General features: G+C 36.7%; 1 protein-coding gene across 25 annotated transcripts in view; it reads left to right on the top strand.

Moving 5' to 3' along the window:
* Positions 1–19664, top strand: part of cadpsa (Ca2+-dependent activator protein for secretion a) — a 140132-nt gene that overhangs the window by 65985 nt on the left and 54483 nt on the right. For all 25 annotated transcript variants that reach the window (XM_088636193.1, XM_088636196.1, XM_088636183.1 and 22 more), the window contains exons 7-11: positions 8124–8235; positions 9849–9988; positions 12453–12519; positions 15267–15375; positions 17567–17779. In XM_088636193.1, the coding sequence (XP_088492319.1) occupies positions 8124–8235; positions 9849–9988; positions 12453–12519; positions 15267–15375; positions 17567–17779 (641 nt within the window). The remainder of the gene's footprint in view (positions 1–8123; positions 8236–9848; positions 9989–12452; positions 12520–15266; positions 15376–17566; positions 17780–19664) is intronic.

Genomic DNA, 19664 nt, shown 5'->3' with positions numbered 1-19664 from the left:
TGAAAGAGGATGTCTCTATTATACAACAACGGTGATATTCAGTAGCTGCAACAACTGAATTTGGTTTTCAGGATCCACACTGATCTAGGCGGTGGATTCCCACAAATGAAATATTATGAAAAAACATTGTTAAAGGTTTGTAAAAGCTCAAAGGAATTAACTCCGCTCAGCATACATTGCTCAATTTGAAAATGGCTTCCAACAGACCGCGCAACACAGCCTGGGAATCTATTAAAAATATATTTACAGGAAATTCTCCAAAATACGACAGCTTGCCTTCGACACAGGGGTAATTTCTTAAATGCCTGCGAAGAGCGGGTTCAAAATCGTTCTCGATAAAAGCCAAATACTGGACATTTTTTTCTCTTTACTAATACAGTGGAAAAAAACAGACTCCGTGTAAACTGATGGTGGGAGCAAAAAGATGCAGCGGTCACCGTCCCGTTCTGTTCTTCCCATGCTTTACGGAAGCTAAGGCTGAACGTGCTAGTTATTGTACGCCTTCTTCCGCACACGTTTTTGTTTTGCAAATTATGCAAGGGCATCTAGTCTACCCTTACGATTTGCAAACGGGCGTTAGTTGACTCTAGCTAAACGCATTTGTTGAAAGTGATGCAAAAAGATGACCTTATGATGGTACATGTACAGTACTTCAGTATCACCAAGATTTTCAATCCTTTAGACAGTCAGCAGTCATCTAAGCAAACTAATCCTAAAGGTCAGCAGTCTAACCTGTTATGTAAAATAATTATATTATCTTTCTGACGAGCGAGATACGACAAAAATCAGGTGCTCCCCAAGACAAGACGGCTTGCTCTTTCAAACAGGACTTTATATTTATCCAACACCGAAGAATTATATTTTACATCCTGTGGAGAGGTAATTTAGCCGGTCCGATGCCGCAATTTTCATTTTCAATGTATATTAAATTAAACAGATGAGATTGAAAATATTTAAATGCTGATATCACCCCGCATGGTTGAAGAGCTAAGTGGAGCATAATCAAAATTTACAAGAGATTTTATATCGTTTGTACAGCAGGGCGTGCACAGTCTTAAAACCAACGCTACAGTACTGTACAGTATATCCGCCTGTCTCCAAATTTATAAGATGTGAGTAGTGTGTTGCTCCTTTTTTAGTTATACAGTGAAATTTAGTTAATATTACCCAGTCTGAATGAAACAGGAAAGTTTCCAAACATCAAAAACATACGAATATATATACTATAAAGTACATAAATTAATAATATGTACAGTATGTATAATTTATTATGATGGCTTTACGACGTTTTGAAAAACAAGCAGAAGATGCTATGAGTTATAAGAATGAATCACTCTTACACCTTCGCGTATATTAAGGCAAAGTAGGCAGCTGCTGACTTTGGCGTAAATGTGATATACAGTACACTACTAGTGCTCATGCGACTAGTAAGAAAAACTCAGTGCCCCCCAGCCAAGATCTACAGGGAAGTCAAAAGCAGAGTAAAAAGTAGTTATTTTTACGTGGCAACGTTTACGATATATCACCTCAATGCGCTTTATTACAAAGAGATGGCTATACAGAGATACAGTATATTAAACAGAACTAACGTTAAGAGTATAAAAGTGAGCTCCCCGTCCAAAAAAATATTGCTGTTTCTACATTGATGAATTCAAAATGAAATACTGTATTTCAAGTATTGTTAACTTGCGCATTCATACAATGTGATTGGGGGAGTTAAAATACTTAATGTCCTAAAATAGCTCCCATAAAAGCAGTATTTTAAAATTCATTCAATCTTCAGATTCCATCAAGAGAGTGTGGCAGGAACAGCCTGGAAACTGTAGCTGCATGCATGGTGAAAAGTCTTACAACAGCACTTCTAAACCAAGAATCACAGAAGGCCAGTGATATCATCATATTCTATACAAAGGGCATATTTTCTTTACTGGTTATTATGAGAATACAGTCTGCACAATACAGGGATAGGATTACATTCATCTGTCTCATTTATAAATCTACTTAATACGAGAATGTGACGGGGTGGTACCGTATATGTCTCACAGACCGGTGTTAATGACCCAGCTGACAACATAGCCGGCTGGCCAGTGCGCCAGATTGGAGAACGCATTTCTTTAACTCATTAATTACACAATAGGACTATGGCGATTCAAAAGAGGCATTGGTGCAGTATAAAAAATATAAAAATGCTGTTTCTTTTGTTGTACCTAAATCAACGTGCCCATATCAGCCTATAAATGGGCATTTTATATTGATGTTCAAGAGGAATAACAACAACCGACAATCAGATGCTTTATAAATGTTTATTAAGTATTTTCTAATACTCATTTAATCTAAGGTTTTAATACTAGTAAGGTTTTACTTAATCCGCAAGGATAAGAGGCAGCCCCCCGGCTGTAGGACAAAGAGGCTTGGACCTCAGGTCAGAGGAAGGAGTTATCCAAGGGGTAGGTGCAAAGGTGGAGTTGGCCTAGGGGAGCTATGCATGAAATAGAATGCAAAAAACAAGATGTTTGTATTATATATACAGTAATTAACATGGGAATGACATGACAAAGAACAGGTGGGTGCATTTTGCCTGTTTGTTGTCATCCCTGTTGAACTTCAATTAGGAGTTTTCATTTTGACACGAAGCCCATAGCCGACAGAGCGTTGTAGCACCAGAGATAGACGCTGAAAACGCAATGTGAGCACCTCTGAGTACAGGAAGCGGAGAAAGGATAAGAGGTTAACAGGCAAAAATGTATAAACATGCCTTGTCAAAAAAGTATGTCTCGCTTTCCCAAAATGCAGGCTGAAAGGGAATAGTGTAATGAAATTTAAAAGGTTACGGGACCTCCTCTGATTTTGAACAAAGAGAAAATCGGGACACTTTGTATTGTGGTTTAATTAATAATGCAGAATAAAACAATATTTCACTTGGTTTAGCAAGGAACACAAAGAGATTAACGTGACAATGAGAGTAAATAGATATACTGTAGATAAACTACAGTAAACAAACTGTAGTTTAGTCCCTAGCAAATTATAGCTGAAACAGGTTCAATGTCAACTGACCGATCTGCATCACTCATCGACTACTTGTTCAAGCTTCAAATGCAGCAGCAATGTATACTTTGACCAAGGTCTGAAGAACAAGTAAACTGGCTTCAATGGTAACATATTGCACACAAAAAATGTTCCCATTAAACAGAAAGCTGCTGTGTTTTTTAACAATTACCCTGAATAAGAAAAATGTTGTGGATTTCCTGGGGAGTGATGTACAAAACTGTTCAAACAATACCATATTATTAATACAGGCTGTGGATGTAATTTCACCCTGGTTATAGATTTTACTATATGTTTGTAGTCAGTACTTTAATATATCTGAGATCGGTTCTGGGAATTTAACTGCAATGTGTGCTGTAAAGAACTTTAAAGTAAAGTGAGAACATTCTACTGGACACAGACTGGTAAAACAAAAAACCTAACAGTGCAGCATCTGCACTGACTTCCAGATGACCTTGGGTGATAAAATTAGCTCTCGGGACTAGCAAAGGGACACATGTCCTTGTAGGTAATGAAGACGTGATGATCATACTGTTAAGATGGAAAAGTGAATAATGAAGAGAAACAATTTACCCATGACACCCCTGATTTCCAATTTTGCAAGCCTGCCAAGGGGTACCCCCATATTTCTAACACCCTCTGTGTGGTATGCAGCCAGTAATTAGTGGCTCACTTATAGAGTGAAACTGCAGTTTCAGGTTCTAAACTGTGTCCAGGTTCTAAATTTGTGCAGTGAAACATCCTTGTCTCAGTATTGTCTCTAGCTCTGCCCATGCGAGTCATGCAGCCCCAATTATCTCCCGAAGAAGATTGTTTGTAGGACAATCTTATAATGATTTGGATTTGATAATGGATAATGGATAATGATTTGATGAGGTCCAGATCCAACACTATACACCCCATGCTTCATTTTCTACATTTCCCATTCCCTAATAACAAAATGTAGATACAGTACCACACCTTAAATCTCCAACTAGTGGGTTTCAGTGACAACAGCTCAGGGTTGCTTGGTTCTTTGTAAATAATGTTAAGAGAATAACAATTATCAGCCTCTGAAACAATGGCTGCTAAAGGAGCATACAGCTTCCAGTGATTCTTTGTCTAGGAAATGAAACAGAAAGGAGTGAAAATATTTTATTTACCTGCCATCATGAAGAAAATTCTCATTTTTTGGTTAACTATGAAATCTTACCTTAACTACCCAGTAGATCTTTTTTTCTCTCTCACTAATGGCAAAATGTCAAATAAAGGTTTCATCAGTTGCCATATATTATTAATGGTGTTTTGTAGCAGGGCGTAGTGTTTCTAGACTGTCTTTAGAATTCGCAGTGCGCAGGCTGCACATGGTGCGGTATCAGCGTCATTTCACGGTCAGTGCTCAAAGCTGTCAAAATACTTGAGGAGAGCAAACCAATGAGATTAACTTATAGCAGACTGTCAAGAAATTCCTTGGTATTCTGGAAATACAAAACCAATCCAGTGCAGAGTGGTTATTTCCATGGGACTTTATAGAGAGACATCTCACATCAAATAAGCCAATGCACTGCAAACTCATATTTTTATTATTTATTCAATAATCCAAGTAGGTCACCAACATCATTAAAAACAAATCTACATAAGGCACGACTTGTTTTATTACTGTCACAGTGGTTCAGTGAAGCAAATTAAGGACCCATTTGATATTACTTGTTGTACTGTATTATATCATATCTTTGTAGTAGTTTCTGTTCACATTTGCCTCCCTTATAACTCAGTCCTGCTTATTGTTTGTTCCATTAATCATCCAAGACTTCGTGGCACATGCAGGGAGCCTTGAAATATTAAAAAACAAACCTCAGAATCATTATTGCACAAATCACTCTCCCAGCAACATTGCACACAGTTTCCATCTCACATGCTTCACTTATTTTTTGTGGGGGTTGAGATGTTTCTCAGAATAGATCATTTCAATTTAAAGTGGGTTACGCTCTTCGACTCTACTCTTATACCTTGGAAGCTGATTGAAAATAGCTACACAGATTTTTTTAAAATATGTTTGCATCTTTGTAGGAGTGTTCTGTAAGTTTGGTTTTCTAAAGATATTTCTTATGAATAGTCTTGATACTGTAGCTGTCCATTCCATCTCTGCATGGAGCTTTCCTTTACAGATATTTCCTTTAAGATGAGGATGCACCTCGAATAATGTTTTCTGTCTTACTATTAGGTTGTTTTTTTCCCAGGGAAAGCTGCTGGTTTTGCTTTCATCCTAGAGTGAAGTAGCAATGTCCCCTGTACAGGAATGCTGATGCAGAGACAGAATATGGATGATAGGAAAAGCGCTTTGGGACAGTTAACTGAGTTTTCCTGGGGTCGTTATTCACTTTTCCATTTTAACAGTACAATCATCATGTCTTCATTACCTACAATGACATGTGTCCCTTTTCTAGTCCCAAGAGCTAATTTTATCAACCAAGTTCATCTGGAATTCAGTCCACATAAACTGTACACTCCTTATGAATACAAATCATCTCTCTGTGACTTGAATCATGGCCAGGCACTGGCTGTTACCATAGCAGCTAATGACATCACGCCAGATTCCATTTCTTTGTAACCCCAGTGCCTCCAATACCTTTTATGCGAGTGACATGAAAGATGACTTTAAGTGATATTTCTGTATTTTTCTCAATGTATTCGCTCAGATGGATTGCCATGTTTACATTAGGTCTTTATTTTTTGGTGTCTTTTAAAATTATTTTCCTCTGAATGCTGTCATTACTTCACTTATTAAGGATGGAAAGGCTCAAACTGAAATAAAAAAAAAATCTGGACATGCATTAATAAATGTCATTTTGTGATGGCATATGTTATGCAATCACCTTCTATTTTACAGTTCAGAGTAGCTTTGAATGCAGGTGTTCTGCTTATAGATAAGATAATCCAAAGCTTGTTTTCTCTGAGGCATACAGTAGATCTAAAAGAAACAGCTAGTGTTTCATGCAATACATACAGATCCTTTGACATGATCTAGTTTTAGAAATTCTAAATGCCATGTCATAATTATTTATAGGTTCCACAGTAAAATGCCTGTAGCTTCCTATTTGCAGTTTTAAGTGCACAGTTCACTGATTAAAATATTATAGCATCCAAGTCAATTGAATATAGATTCTTTATGTGGTTGTTCTGAAGAGGAGGAGACAATTTCCAGATCTCAGTCTTACCAAAACCCAGTGGAACTGGTAGAACAACACACCACTATCCTCATCACAGGCAATCCTGATATGGGATGAAACTATACTTCAAATGTTTTAGAATCTTGTGGCACATCCGATAAAAAGCACATTTGCATCAGTTTCTACAACTGCCATTACAAATGGGTCAGTTACTGTACCATTCTTATTCTTTTTGGCTGTAGCAAAAGGCATTTAGCACTTTACAGGCATTGGAACCTCTGTAATAATAAATCTCAACTAAAACATGGGGTTATATTATCACAATTTGGAAACAGGAGCACTGATAATGTGGCAAAAACTACTGTTTCAAGAAACTGTAGTTTTGTATGTAAGACCTGTAATTGTTTTGAACCAAAACATTATATTCATTTTCTGTTTCGTTTTTGTTTTCATTTTGTTGCCTCTCTTCCCTCTATCCTATGGCAGGATCTTGCTTATAATAACTTGCTTGATTTGAGATCTGGGCAGTATTACAAGCTACAGGCGTATACTTAATTTGTAACCTACAGGAAGTGCATGCAATATGAGGCTGCATGACTGATTACTTCGCTGTTATGCCAAGATGATAAATTGTAAGACTTAAGTGGTGTGTGGAGCGCATTTATATCAGGTTGGCTTCACTTGGATAGGAGAACACTGATACACACAGATGCATCCTCTGCTATCGTAAAGCCTATATCACACTAAATCATTTATTCTCTACATTTTTCACTACATAATTTCTATTTGGACTGTTATGTTTTAGGTCAAATAGGGAGGATTTGGTAGCATTAAAGAGAATCTCAGTGAAGAAAGGTAATTGCTTTAGTTTCCTGTTTCATTTTAAGGGTTTATACAGCAGCATGCAGATCTCTAACTGTTCTAATGTCCAAAACACAGATTCTACCTGGATGGTATTTTGTTTCTTTTGTTTTTTGCATGCAGTGTGGTGACACCCCTTAAGATTTTATGGTTGACATCAACAAAGTTTCTGATTTTATAGGCAGGTGGAAACCACTTCCTATTAAGACTTGGTGATGACTAGATGAAGGTCAGATAATAATAATAACTCCTTACACTTATATAGCGCTTTTCTGGGCACTCCACTCTAAGCACTTTACAGGTAATGGGGATTCTCCTCCACCACCACCAATGTGCAGCATCTACCTGGATGACGCAACGGCAGCCATAGTGCACCAGTACACTCACCACACATCAGCTATCAGTGTGGAGGAGAGCAGAGTAATGAAGCCAATTCATAGAGGGGGATTACTAGGAGGCCATGATTGGTAAAGGCCAATAGGGAAATTTGGCCAGGACACCAGGGTTACACCCCTACTCTTTTCAAGATATGCCCTGGGAATTTTACCAACCGCAGAGAATCAAGACCTTGGTTTAACATCTCATCTAAAGGATGGCACCTTTTTACAGTATAGTGTCCCCATCACTATACTGGGGCATTAGGACCCACATAGACTGCAGGGTGAGCACCTCCTACTGGCCTCACCAACACCTTTTTTAGGAGCAACCTTAATTTTTCTCAGGAGGTTTCCTATCCAGGTACTGACCAGGCTCACACCTCCTAAGCTTCAGTAGTTGTGATCTGCGAGGTGATATGGCTACTGACATATGTCTAAATATGTTAAACCTTAATAAAATCTTAAGTGTGTGTACTCACTGTATTCTTACAGTAGCCTACCGATAGTGGGAGATCTGTATTAACGTCCCGATGCATTGGGTTTCTTTTGCGATAGTCCACAAGTTTAGTATTAAGTTTGAAGGGGGCTGGGGGCTAGAATGTCTACAGTGTACTTGGCTCTTTATTGAGTGCTTATTTGGATTTTATGCTGTGTTTGATTCAGCTAAAGGCAGCCTGTTTCTCTTTTGCAGCTGGGGAACTCAAGGTGACTTTACCACGACACATCCTCTGCCTGCTGTGAAGGTGAAACTATTCACTGAGAGCACTGGAGTGCTGGCTCTGGAAGACAAGGAACTGGGAAGGGTAGGGAAAGCTGTTGTCCTTCAGTGAGATCAGGCTTTTACAAAAGGCGCTCAGCTGTCCCGTAGGACAACCCCCAACTTCTTCCTCCTAAAGCTGAAGGAGGCTAAGCTGATCCTGTGAGCTCTGTAGTAGGGAAAAGAGAAACTGAGTGTCATTGCAGAGCAGTGAGATAATCACATTCTTTTCAGGTAACACTGCCAATGTCATCATTCACAGGTGTACTGAGCCTCAAAGTTCTCAGATGATTCAATATTAAAAAAAAATAATTTTAAATAATGGAAATACAGTGTACATATATTAAACGTCATTGTCTCTTCTTCTATTTCTCCTGTACTATCGCTTAGCTCCTCACAGGACTAGCTTGCTTTCTTGTTACAAAATCAGGTTCAGCCTGTTCATTTCCTTGACACTGCATGTTGTCATTGCCCTTGTTTCCTCTTGCTGCCTCTTGGCACCAGGGGGAGGATGAGTTTAACATTGAAGAGCTGAGTGTGTCGCTAGCTATTAATAGTGTCAGTTGTCCTTCTCAGGAACTGCTTTTTTCTTGTACAAGAGCTATCAGGTCATCGCCTAGTGTTGCCCAAAGTGCTCCACAGGTTCATTAGAAAATATCATTAACACACAGCCTGCATGAGAAGAAAAGGCAATAATTGTTAAGACAAATGGATCAAGCTTTTAAAATATATAAATAAGCAGCGTAAGAAAGACCATTAATGACTACTTCACCAACCCTCTCTCCTTTTCTAATAATATTGCAGTAACAAATTAATCTGGGTGAAGTGTTTTCTGATGTAGAAGAGGGATCTTCATAGACCCAATTATAGCCGAGCACCCAACCTTGAGTTGTTTAATTGAAAAGTAACCTAACCCTAGCTTCACAGTTAATTACCAAATGTATAAACTGCAGAATTGACTTTGCCTTTTTCTTTTGCTTTTTAAAAGTGAGATATTTATAGTTATTTTTTATATCGAAATCCTTTAAATGATGTCTCATCCATCCGACCTTAGCTTTTTGCAAGGCAGTTTAATCTCAAACTGCAGCAGAAGCAGCCTCTGTCAAAGCTCTTACTCTTCTAAAGGCTCATTTTCAGAACCGCTCAAAGCAGATTAGATGGACCTTCTCGAGAAGCAATTCTCAGCAGTTTTTTTTTCTCTTTCCATCTGTAAAATTCAGCTTTTCAAAGTGCTTTTTAAAAGAAGCTTACTGTTTTAGCAAGGCTTTGGGAAAAGAAGCAGGAGACCTTAATGTTGGAGAAATATATAAAAGAAAAGGCAAACACTTTGTTCTATTATACTGTCCTGTTAAAAATGAAATAAAGGAAGTAGTAGCTTTCTGTCATCTGAGGCCCCTTACCTCCTTCCAGTCTAGCACTTGTTAGTCAAAACTGAACTTTTTGCAGAACGATTAGTGAGTGAAGTTTAAAATACACGCCTAAAAACAGCCTGAACATCTAGAAACAGGCTTTTTAAATAATATACCTCAGAAATATTTAAAAACTTAATTTAAGATAAGATCATAGTAAACAATATTTAAGAATACTGTACATTTCTGCTGCTTTATAAACTGATATTACTGTATGTTGTGATTTTTGTCTTTGCTCTTTTTATTTCAGGTTGTTTTGCATCCGACGCCAAACAGCCCCAAACAATCCGAATTACACAAAATGACAGTTTCCAAAAATTGCCCTGATCAAGATTTGAAAATTAAACTTGCCATTCGAATGGATAAACCACAGAATATGAAACATTGTGGGTGAGTGTCTCCTTTCAGTGACAACAAAAATCTGTCATATACTGTAGATGTTCCATGAAACAGGAAGGAAACAATTGAAGATCATCATCAATTACCGGAGTACCATTTACTTCTGCAAATAGCTCACAATTTAGCCAAACACTACGGGGCTCGATGTACTTTGTCGATGATTTAAAGAAAACGTGCTGCCATCTAGTGTTATTGTAAGTGTAGTGCAATCTACAAGTCGATGGGGAAATAAGAAATACTGTATGTGATGCCTTTGATGCCACTGATGAAACTAGATTTTTAATGAAAAGGGGTGATTGATTCAGAAAAAATATATATTTTTGCATCCCATTTTATTTTATTGTGTGTTGAGTGAAATAAAATATAGTGAACCTGACAATAAATTGCAAATTTAAAGAAGAAGGACATTAAGTAAACAGCTTTTTTAATCATCCAGCTTTCCTTAACTTCAGAAAATATGGTGACGCTGGTTCCTGTCGTGACTTCTTTTAGACTTTCCTCAAACTTTCCCACGCACAGACCCACTAATCTGGGTTTATACCCTGTTCAATGCTAATTTAAATAGTTTTTCAAAACTAATGTGAGATGTTACACCAAAGTAAGGTACTAATACAGTCATATTTTTGTCACAGAAGTATTATAACAGGATTTCTCAAGGGCTTAAAGATTCTATTCCTGATAAAAAACAGTTTATATGTATAACAAGCGCTTTTTATATCATATAAGTATAAAATATCTGTTATACTTTTGTCATGTTTTAATGAGACAAAGATACTTTTAATTTTTAAACCACCTCAATATGAATAATAATGCAAAGGGTATTCCAATTCAAAAGCTGAAATTTTCATCCCACAATCAACTTCAATCCCCTGTACAGCTGCTCTGTCTCCTGCTCTTTGTGTGTTTAGTGTTTGAGCGCTCAGGGCTCAGGGTGGGGGGAATGACTGTGCAGTCTAATTTTTCCTGTGATGGCACAGGGGCTGGAACAGCCAGTTTCACCTGGGCACTCCTGTTGTGCTGGTACCTTTCTTATTCATCATGTCAAACTTGTGTCCAGAGACCTGACCACAAGGTACTTGGCCCTTTGTAAATAGGACTTTCTTATGGTTCCAGAATTGTTTTCAAACTAGAAGATGGCATTCTATGCTTTTATCTTACATCTAGTGAAGTGCTTCCTTTCAATGGTGCTAAATCACCAGGTTTCATTACGAGGAGAACACTGGTGCAGCTCAGGGGCATGGTTGTTTGTGCTGCTGTCTCACAGCTCTTGGGTCCCACAATGTTTGGACCCTGGCTTTGATTCTGTACTGAAATGACTGTGTGGATTTTTTCATCTGGGTAATCCAGTGTCCTGTTCAGGGCTAGAGCAGCCCTGTGTTCTCAGGATGATGTCTGGTTGGCAACAACAAGCATCTTTCTGATAATGAGTGCATTGGAAAGTTCCAGAATTTAGGAAAATAATACATATGTGTGTCTTACATTTATATTTTTAAGAGGCAGAATTCCATGCAGCTGTGGAATTGCATTCATATTCTTTAATGTTATCTTTTTATTAAAATCCTATTGCAGTGGCTTAGAATTTCGACCACTTATTTTTATTTCTTTTAATCCTTAATATCCTTTTTAGCATTCTGCAGTTGTCCATCATTCAGGTTTCACCTGCTTGAGGAAAAACAACATCAGTTATCTGGATTCTGTGCTTAAAGTAGGAACACTGACAGTGCCCTCAAAACTGATGTGAACAGATGACTTTGAATTTGAGCACCTTATAAATACCTTTTTAACCAATGGAGTTTGTAATTAGACCAGGAGGGGGCAGCAAAGATTTGTTTCAGGGTAATGTATTGAGTTCACAACATGCTGTCTTCAAAGGATGATAATAATAATAATTTTATTTATAACACACCTTTCCAAACACAAAGATGCTAAGCATACCAATAAAAAAGAAAAAGTGTAAAATGCAAAAGGATGTAACTAAAATGAAACACGAACATACAGAATAAACCATAAATAAGTAAAGCAATCAGACATAGGCCCTAGTAAAAAGATGAGTGTTAAGTTGTTAAAAAAGAGCAAAGAGTTGCAGTATTGACATTGAAATTCATGAATCAGGTATTGATAGAAATTGCCTAATGCAGGCAATACTTCCAAGGTGAAATAATATATATAAGGATTAATATCAATATATTATAAATATTAAACATTAACCCATTCTAAATAAATGCTGCAGTCTTTAGATTACTATGAACAGAACTGTGATACAGTAGTATGTTTAAGTATTATTTTGAATTAAGAGGACATACTGTAAGTATAAAGCTTTCTTTCTATAAGTCTGCCAGAAACCATTTAAACCAATGTCAGGAGTGTGTGTGGAGGTATTCAATTAGGATCATGATCTTTCTCTGAGTAGGAGCCTGATTTCCCTTCATAGATTAATGAAATAATGCATTTTCAGGTACCTATGGGCAATTGGAAAAAATGTGTGGAAGAGATGGAAGAAAAGATTCTTTGTCCTGGTGCAGGTAACTAATACAATCATTCTGGTCCTGTAATGTATATTAATTTGCTGGCCCGTATGTAAGGAGTTTACAATGACTAAACAAGTGTATGACCATTTCAAATTGCCTGGACTTTTTTGCTGCATATACTGTAATTACCATTGTATATTTTTAAGCTCATACTATAACATATAATTTTGCTGCAGTTTTTGTTAGAACAGGCAAATACTACTTTTTTATTTATTAATTTTAGGTTGGGACTAATTAGAGTGCATGTATTGTATATAAGACATCTGTTCAAAAACAACCCATCATTCATGGTAGGTTTTTTTTGGTTTTTTTGCTACCCCTAGCAACTGCCCCTATGTTTTAGCTAGGCTAAATTACAGGTTGTCCAGAATCAGAAAGTTGTCCAGGACAATGGCAATCTAGGTCATAACATTCCCAGCTTAAGAATTCCAGAGGATTCTCTCCATCTCTCCTTTCAGCACAATACTGCTAGAGATAAATGCCAATTAGAGGCAGTCACTTTGTTTTTCACATTTTCTGTTTATTTTTCTTTTTTCTGCCTCTTTATATCATGTAAAGTCACGTGTAAGTATTTGATATTTTGTTTTGTTTTTTAAAACTGAAAAAAGCCTTTCAGTGTTTCTAGCTTTAGAATGGTACAGGAAATGCAGAGCTCTTGTGGGATCAAAAGTGTTTGGTCAGTTTGATTAAAACAGAGGATGGAATACAAGCTAAATTGATTCATTTAACTTGCAACCCAGAAGAAACAAGCTGACCAAATGAATTTAAACTGAATGTTTTTAACACTGCAGGACCCTGCCCCCCTTGTATTTCAGACACTTGGAAAAGGAAAAGGAAATATAAAAGCTTAGATTTACTCTTCCTCCCGTAATGGCTCCCAATACTGTGTGGAAAATTGAGAATGCAAAGCACTAGAGCCGAGGACAAAGTGTCAGCAAGTGTGCCCTGATATCTTCACAGAGGCTGTAAAATAATGTATTTCAGGAACATTCTTTATAAAAGAAACAATAATTACAGTTAAATAAGACAAATATGTTGAAACCAAGCTAATTCAGAAAGGAAGAATTGCAGAAAAAGTGCAAAGTAGTCCTTATTTCTGAAAGACCTTGTTGTGGTAGTTGGGTACACACTTTCGTCCTGATTGTAACAATTCTAGAGTATATGTATAATCATATACAGGGTATATGAAGCAAACCTAGCTGTCAGTTCTATGCTCTTACACAAGCTGGTTTTGTGAATGTCAGATACTGTATATGGATTAAGTCACACACTATACTGTGAGCTACTGTATAACATTTTGTCAGCTTTATCTTTGGGATTTCAGTCATTCTACAGTGGTAGAGACCAAATGAATAGACAGCTTTGTTTAAAAACATATACCTTAGATATATAGTTTTGTTGTACAAAATTCCATTTGCTTCCATGAAAATGAAGGTTGCAATGTTCGGTAAGTTTTATGCGTTCGTGTTGGTAGCTCCTCTAAAGGTTATGAGTTTTTAAAAGAAAGTCATTTTAATGTTTATTCTACTATTTGTAATCTGAATCAATTTATAATCAAAGAGACCAAAATATTTTCTGCTTCTTTTTCTGTGTTGTCTAATTAGAGGCTTGGAGGTTTCATAATAAAGTGAAAATACATCAAGGAAAAAGTCAGTGTCTTAACATGAGCCGTTGCCTGCAGTTCTAAATTCTCACCACTGTATGTCACTAGAGTCCTGATCAATTAGGAACGATGACACGCTTATGGCACAAAAGGAAGACAAATTCTTCAAAGGACTGAGGGACAGCCACAGCTAAACCCTGAAGACACAATTATTGTTTAATTTTTTGCATTTAATTTGTTAGCTTTAAAAATGAGGTCTTTACTAATTTACAAAGATAAATATTTGCTGATGGTTGTGCATTATATAAAATACCAAGGAGCTATGCTGATTGGAGCTGAAAATTAAGCATGCAGTTTTAGAATACTGATAATAACAAGGTTATTTAAAAGAGCATAGCATGTGATACCATCAAGAGCAAAGTCATTTAAAATCCTTTAACTGTCAGTTTGACAGTAGGTCACTAGCCTGTGGGATACAGAATGCTCCGCGTTACTATAGCAGCTTTTAAGTCCTTGACAATCCCAAACTTTAGCGGAATACAGTTCGGGGCCTTGATGTGCCCTGATGGCGTCCTGAAGGCGTTTCAGAGCTGGCGAGCCCGGCTCTCGCCCTGCAGCTGGGAATGCTTGCATCAAGAACATGACATTGAATTTCTCATGTCATACAGAAGCAAACTCTGTGGACTGAGAGCTGCCACTTGCAGCAGAGGTGACAATTGCATTGATCGCTGGGATTTCAAGATTGCCTTAATATGACTGGCACCTAGCAATCCGTCTCACATTGTTTGTGACAGAGTGTCACTCCTGGACTCGTCTGGGCTGAATGACAAAGCTTCCACCACATCAGAACAGGCTTTTGCTCTGACAGTTATGGTTGCCATGCACCAGTTGGAGCCGACTGCTGTTTCCTTGTGTTTGTCTGTGATTAGAGTAGAGTATTTTACGAGCAGATGGATTAATAAATAGATAATGCACACAGATAGACCTCATGGTGTACAAATGCTTGTGCACTGAGGAATGTGTGCTTTCTTCTTTATGTAATGTCTGCCACACTTCCAGCATATTTTCCAGTGTCTTTCCTTTGTCAGATTTGATTAAAACTGATTGATAACTTGGTGTCTCTTCTGTTCTGTTTTAGGTTAGTCAGTATACCTTTGCTATGTGCAGTTACAGGGAGAAGAAAGCTGAGCCACAGGAGCTGCTGCAGCTTGATGGATACACTGTGGACTACACTGATCCACAACCAGGTAACGGCACTTTCACAGTGTCACACAATCCCAGGTCATCTGTGTTGTCTTACCTACATGATAATGTGATTTTATTTATTTTTTTGCTGGTGCCTATGAAACAGTAACACACATCATCAAGCTACTTTCCCTGTTCATCTATTTCTACTGCTGTTGGAAAGAGCTGACATATTTCTGTTGTATAGTTAGATAAAACGTAACAGCCTGGATTACTATGTGCTAAACAGGTAGCTACAAAAAGACAAAAAATGGTGAGACTTACAGTAGGCAACTGAATAAGTAGCACAGTTATCTTGGTTTACTCCAACATTAAATTACAGTACTGTACATGCTGTAATCTTTTTCTGTGCATCATCATAACCAGTATTGAGTGTTTTTAGTATTTTAAGAAATGACATTGTCTCCAAAGGTGAGAAAAGATGTAAAGAACAACAGAAAAAGAAGAATGTTCACACGTCAGGTTCAATTTATGTTAGTTTCATTGAAATTCTAAACAATAGTTGGTAAGGTGACCAATATTAATATTTGGTTTATGGATGTTTAACAGTTTTAATTTAGAAACAGACAGTCAATAAATCTATGGAGGTAAAAATCCAATCAAGCTGAGAAGAGAATAAATATATTTTGGGTTTGCTGTTAATTTTCACATTTCCCAAATGAGAAAGCATTTTTCAAGATATACTGTATACCTGCCTGAAGTTTTTTACTAAGCAAAGTCCCTGTGATTAGAATATTAGAATAAAACAGTGTACTGTTGTTCCACTGTTTCAGAAATCACTGTAGTCTTGGCTCTGGAATTTACATTGCATACTTAAGTCAAGCAGCTCATTGTACCATTTATGAAGCACAATTTACATTTTTAAATCTGAAGATTATACTCATACAGCATGTATTTCCATTGACTAAGCTTTTTATAAAGAATGAAAATAGAACAACTATCCTTTTAAAATAATTACTTCAGACAATACTAAAAGGAAGATCTGCTTAGTCCATGAAGACAGATGAATAGGGTTTGAAAATCAGTTACCAAACTTGACCACTGGGTGGCATCAGTTTTTCTGTAACAGCCCGGGCCACCTTCATTTGAAAGTTTAATATCCCATGAAATATCATGGAAGTTATTAGATGGATTTTGAAAGGGCCAAAATCAATCAATCAATCCATGAAGCCATCAGACCGAAATTGATTTCCACCATTGTGGAAAACATGCTAAACAGCATTCTAGAGTATTTCATTTTGTGGTTTGGTGAGAATTTTAATTTATTCACGAAAAAGCCTGCAAGTAAACTTATCACATTGTGTGCCTCAATCTGGTTTCAGGTAGGGTATTGTTTGTTGAGCAGGCCACAGTAAAATCTTTGTTGCTGACTATTTTTTTATAGTGGTTTGCAAAGTTATACAGACCTACATTTATTACTGACGAATATTATCTTAGATCATAGGACTGTCACAGGAACAGCTGAAAAGTAAAAACTGATCACAGATCATAGATCATAATTGTGTAACGTTATAAATCTGTTTTTCTTTTCATGATTATGGCACTATTGATTATTGATGCATTATTGCTGCTACATTTCCTCTGAAAGCATTTTTATCACACAGAAAGTCTCTCAGATACATTCAAATATATTTATCTAAAGGGAGATCTATACAGTATATACAGTTTGGCAATAAACTGTTTTGTACTGGCAAATTACTCTGTGATGATTACAACTGTGATGATTACAACAAAGCTGGATGAAAAATTCTGCTAGAAATAATATGACTGCCATGTGCTACCTAATAGGGTTGCATTTATGAAAGCTTTAATCTAATGAGTTTTTTTATGGGCTACACACAATCAAATCTACTAAAAAGAAAATTTGGGTATTGACCTTCTTAAGAGATAGTCCAACAGTAGTATAGTTTGACATAAGCGATGAAGTCTAGTGTTTCAAAGATTAATATGTAAAATATATTTGGGATCCCACACAGTAAGGAAGAGAAAACAACTATGCTGACAGTTAGAGACACACATGCTTGAACTTTGTTCAAAAGTGTCCTTTTGTAAGGACCAGATATAAATACATGACAACACAATGGTACAGAAACTGGAAATGTGACAGGAACTTCACAGTAGAATCAAAAGAGGTCATTTCACTGCACAGTGATGTCTCCTCTTTCCCTCGTGACTCTCGTGTGTGTTTCGCAGGTTTGGAAGGTGGTAGAGCTTTCTTCAATGCTGTAAAGGAAGGAGACACAGTGATTTTCGCCAGCGATGATGAGCAGGACCGTATTCTGTGGGTGCAGGCTATGTATCGTGCCACAGGCCAGTCGCACAAACCCGTGCCACCCACCCAGGTTCAGAAACTCAATGCCAAGGGAGGAAATGCACCCCAGCTGGATGCCCCCATTTCACAGTTTTGTAAGTAACACAATATTGATTAAGCTTTTATATTTCATACTGCTGCGTGCCATTCACTCGCAACATTTATCATTTAAAACCTGACACTGTGTCTTATTACATGCTGGCCCTTTCAAAACCAGCTGTCAAGCGCCAAAATGAGCTTTTGACATTTCACGGGCTCCCTGACTTACTTTTATAACAACTTGCTTTAGTTCTCTGTTTTCAAAATGACATGTGTTTAAAGGTGCAAAAAAACCCTTTCTTTCCTCTTTTTTTCACATTTAAAAAGAAATGAAATAGGGGTGAATTTTCCTGCTGTGCGGTTTCAAACCCCTTGAACTGATGGCTCAAATAATTTGTCCACAAATCTGAAAATGAACAGGCATAGATTAGTTTCCCTTTAAAAGGGACACAGGACACAATGTGAATGTTTCACCATATGTTGCTTTGAAATATTGCACCTTTAAGCAGCCTACTGAGCTGATATTCAAATGAAGGTAAGATTGTTTGAAGCAATGCAACACCTGTTCTTCATATTTTTTGTAACTGTCTTTTTTTAAATCCTATCTTGTGTTTACAACTATTCACTTTACTTAAAATATCAGTTTTTTAATTAGGATGTAATACCTTGACTTATCTTTGTTACCAGTAAATAAATTTCATGTGGCATCAGAAATTATTTTAGGGAACCATAGTAATACCATTGTGTCTAATATTAAAAGTACCATAATAGATCCTGCTATTCATAACAAAATAAATGTATTTCAGTGTGCATCCTATCATCTTTGGAGTTACTATTAATTGAATGTAATGTGCTACTTATCTAACATCTAAACCTTTTGTTTAGAATAAATGGGTTATAGAGAAAATTTATTTCCACAAAATTATTACTTTTCTTGAAATGATGAAACAATAATTGTGAAAGACAAAGTCACATCTCAGATTGGCTACAAACATAATACTGTGCGGTATCAATTTTAGAACACACAAAGATGCAGACTAAAGAAAGTAAAGATGTTTGAAAAACAACAATAACGATTGTTAAATACACAAAGTAGGATATTTTAGCTACATTTGAAGTATAATCCTATATAGAATCTATAACACAAAATCTATGTTGTTTGTTCATTTATTTCTTTGTCTAGTATATGAACATTTTGTAATAAGTTTATTCCCTGGTCCATCTAATGTCATTCAAAGATTACTAATTAACTGAAACTCAGCATTCTTCTATTTAAGTGCTGTCATGTTTCCTTAATTTGATCATTTTGAGTGGCATTGGGTGAGAAAGGAGGAGACTCATTCAGAACTTTGCTGCAGAAGATTTGTTGAATAAAACCTCTTCAAGAATCAAGGTCCTAAAATAGAGAGCAAAATTCTACTACACACCACACATGTGTTTTGTCATAAACTATTAAAATATTAATGTGACCAATAAAGTTTTCTATGTGGAAAGTTGTTACCTATAATTCAATTTGTTATATAATGTGTAGAGTTGTTTCAGTCTAAACCTAAGCCAAGATACTGCACGCTAATAGTATTACACAAATGTTTTCCAGCTGTATAGAACTCAAAACTTTTTCTTAATCTTGATGGTAAGTACACCTTCTTGATTAAAATCCATAATATATAGTCTTACTGACAGTAGGAACAGTTTATACTCCCTTGATCAACTGTTATTTTAGGAAGACAATAAAAAAGTGTCCAGGAATAAGGGATACGTAGATTTTACAGAGAGCCATGGCCTTTTAAGAAAGCATAGGATTCACAAAACGCTGAGATTAAACAACTGCACACAGGGAGATGAAAATGATTTATTTGGGGGCATGAAACATAATAGATCAGTCAGTGTGGAATGATATTATTAGGCCACAGAGGTAAGTGCTCCTGCTAGTATCAATAT

This window comes from Lepisosteus platostomus, chromosome 6, assembly GCF_059453375.1.
Source record: "Lepisosteus platostomus isolate fLepPlt1 chromosome 6, fLepPlt1.hap1, whole genome shotgun sequence".
Classification (NCBI taxonomy): Eukaryota; Metazoa; Chordata; class Actinopteri; order Semionotiformes; family Lepisosteidae; genus Lepisosteus; species Lepisosteus platostomus.
This window is presented reverse-complemented; position numbering and strand designations above follow the sequence as displayed.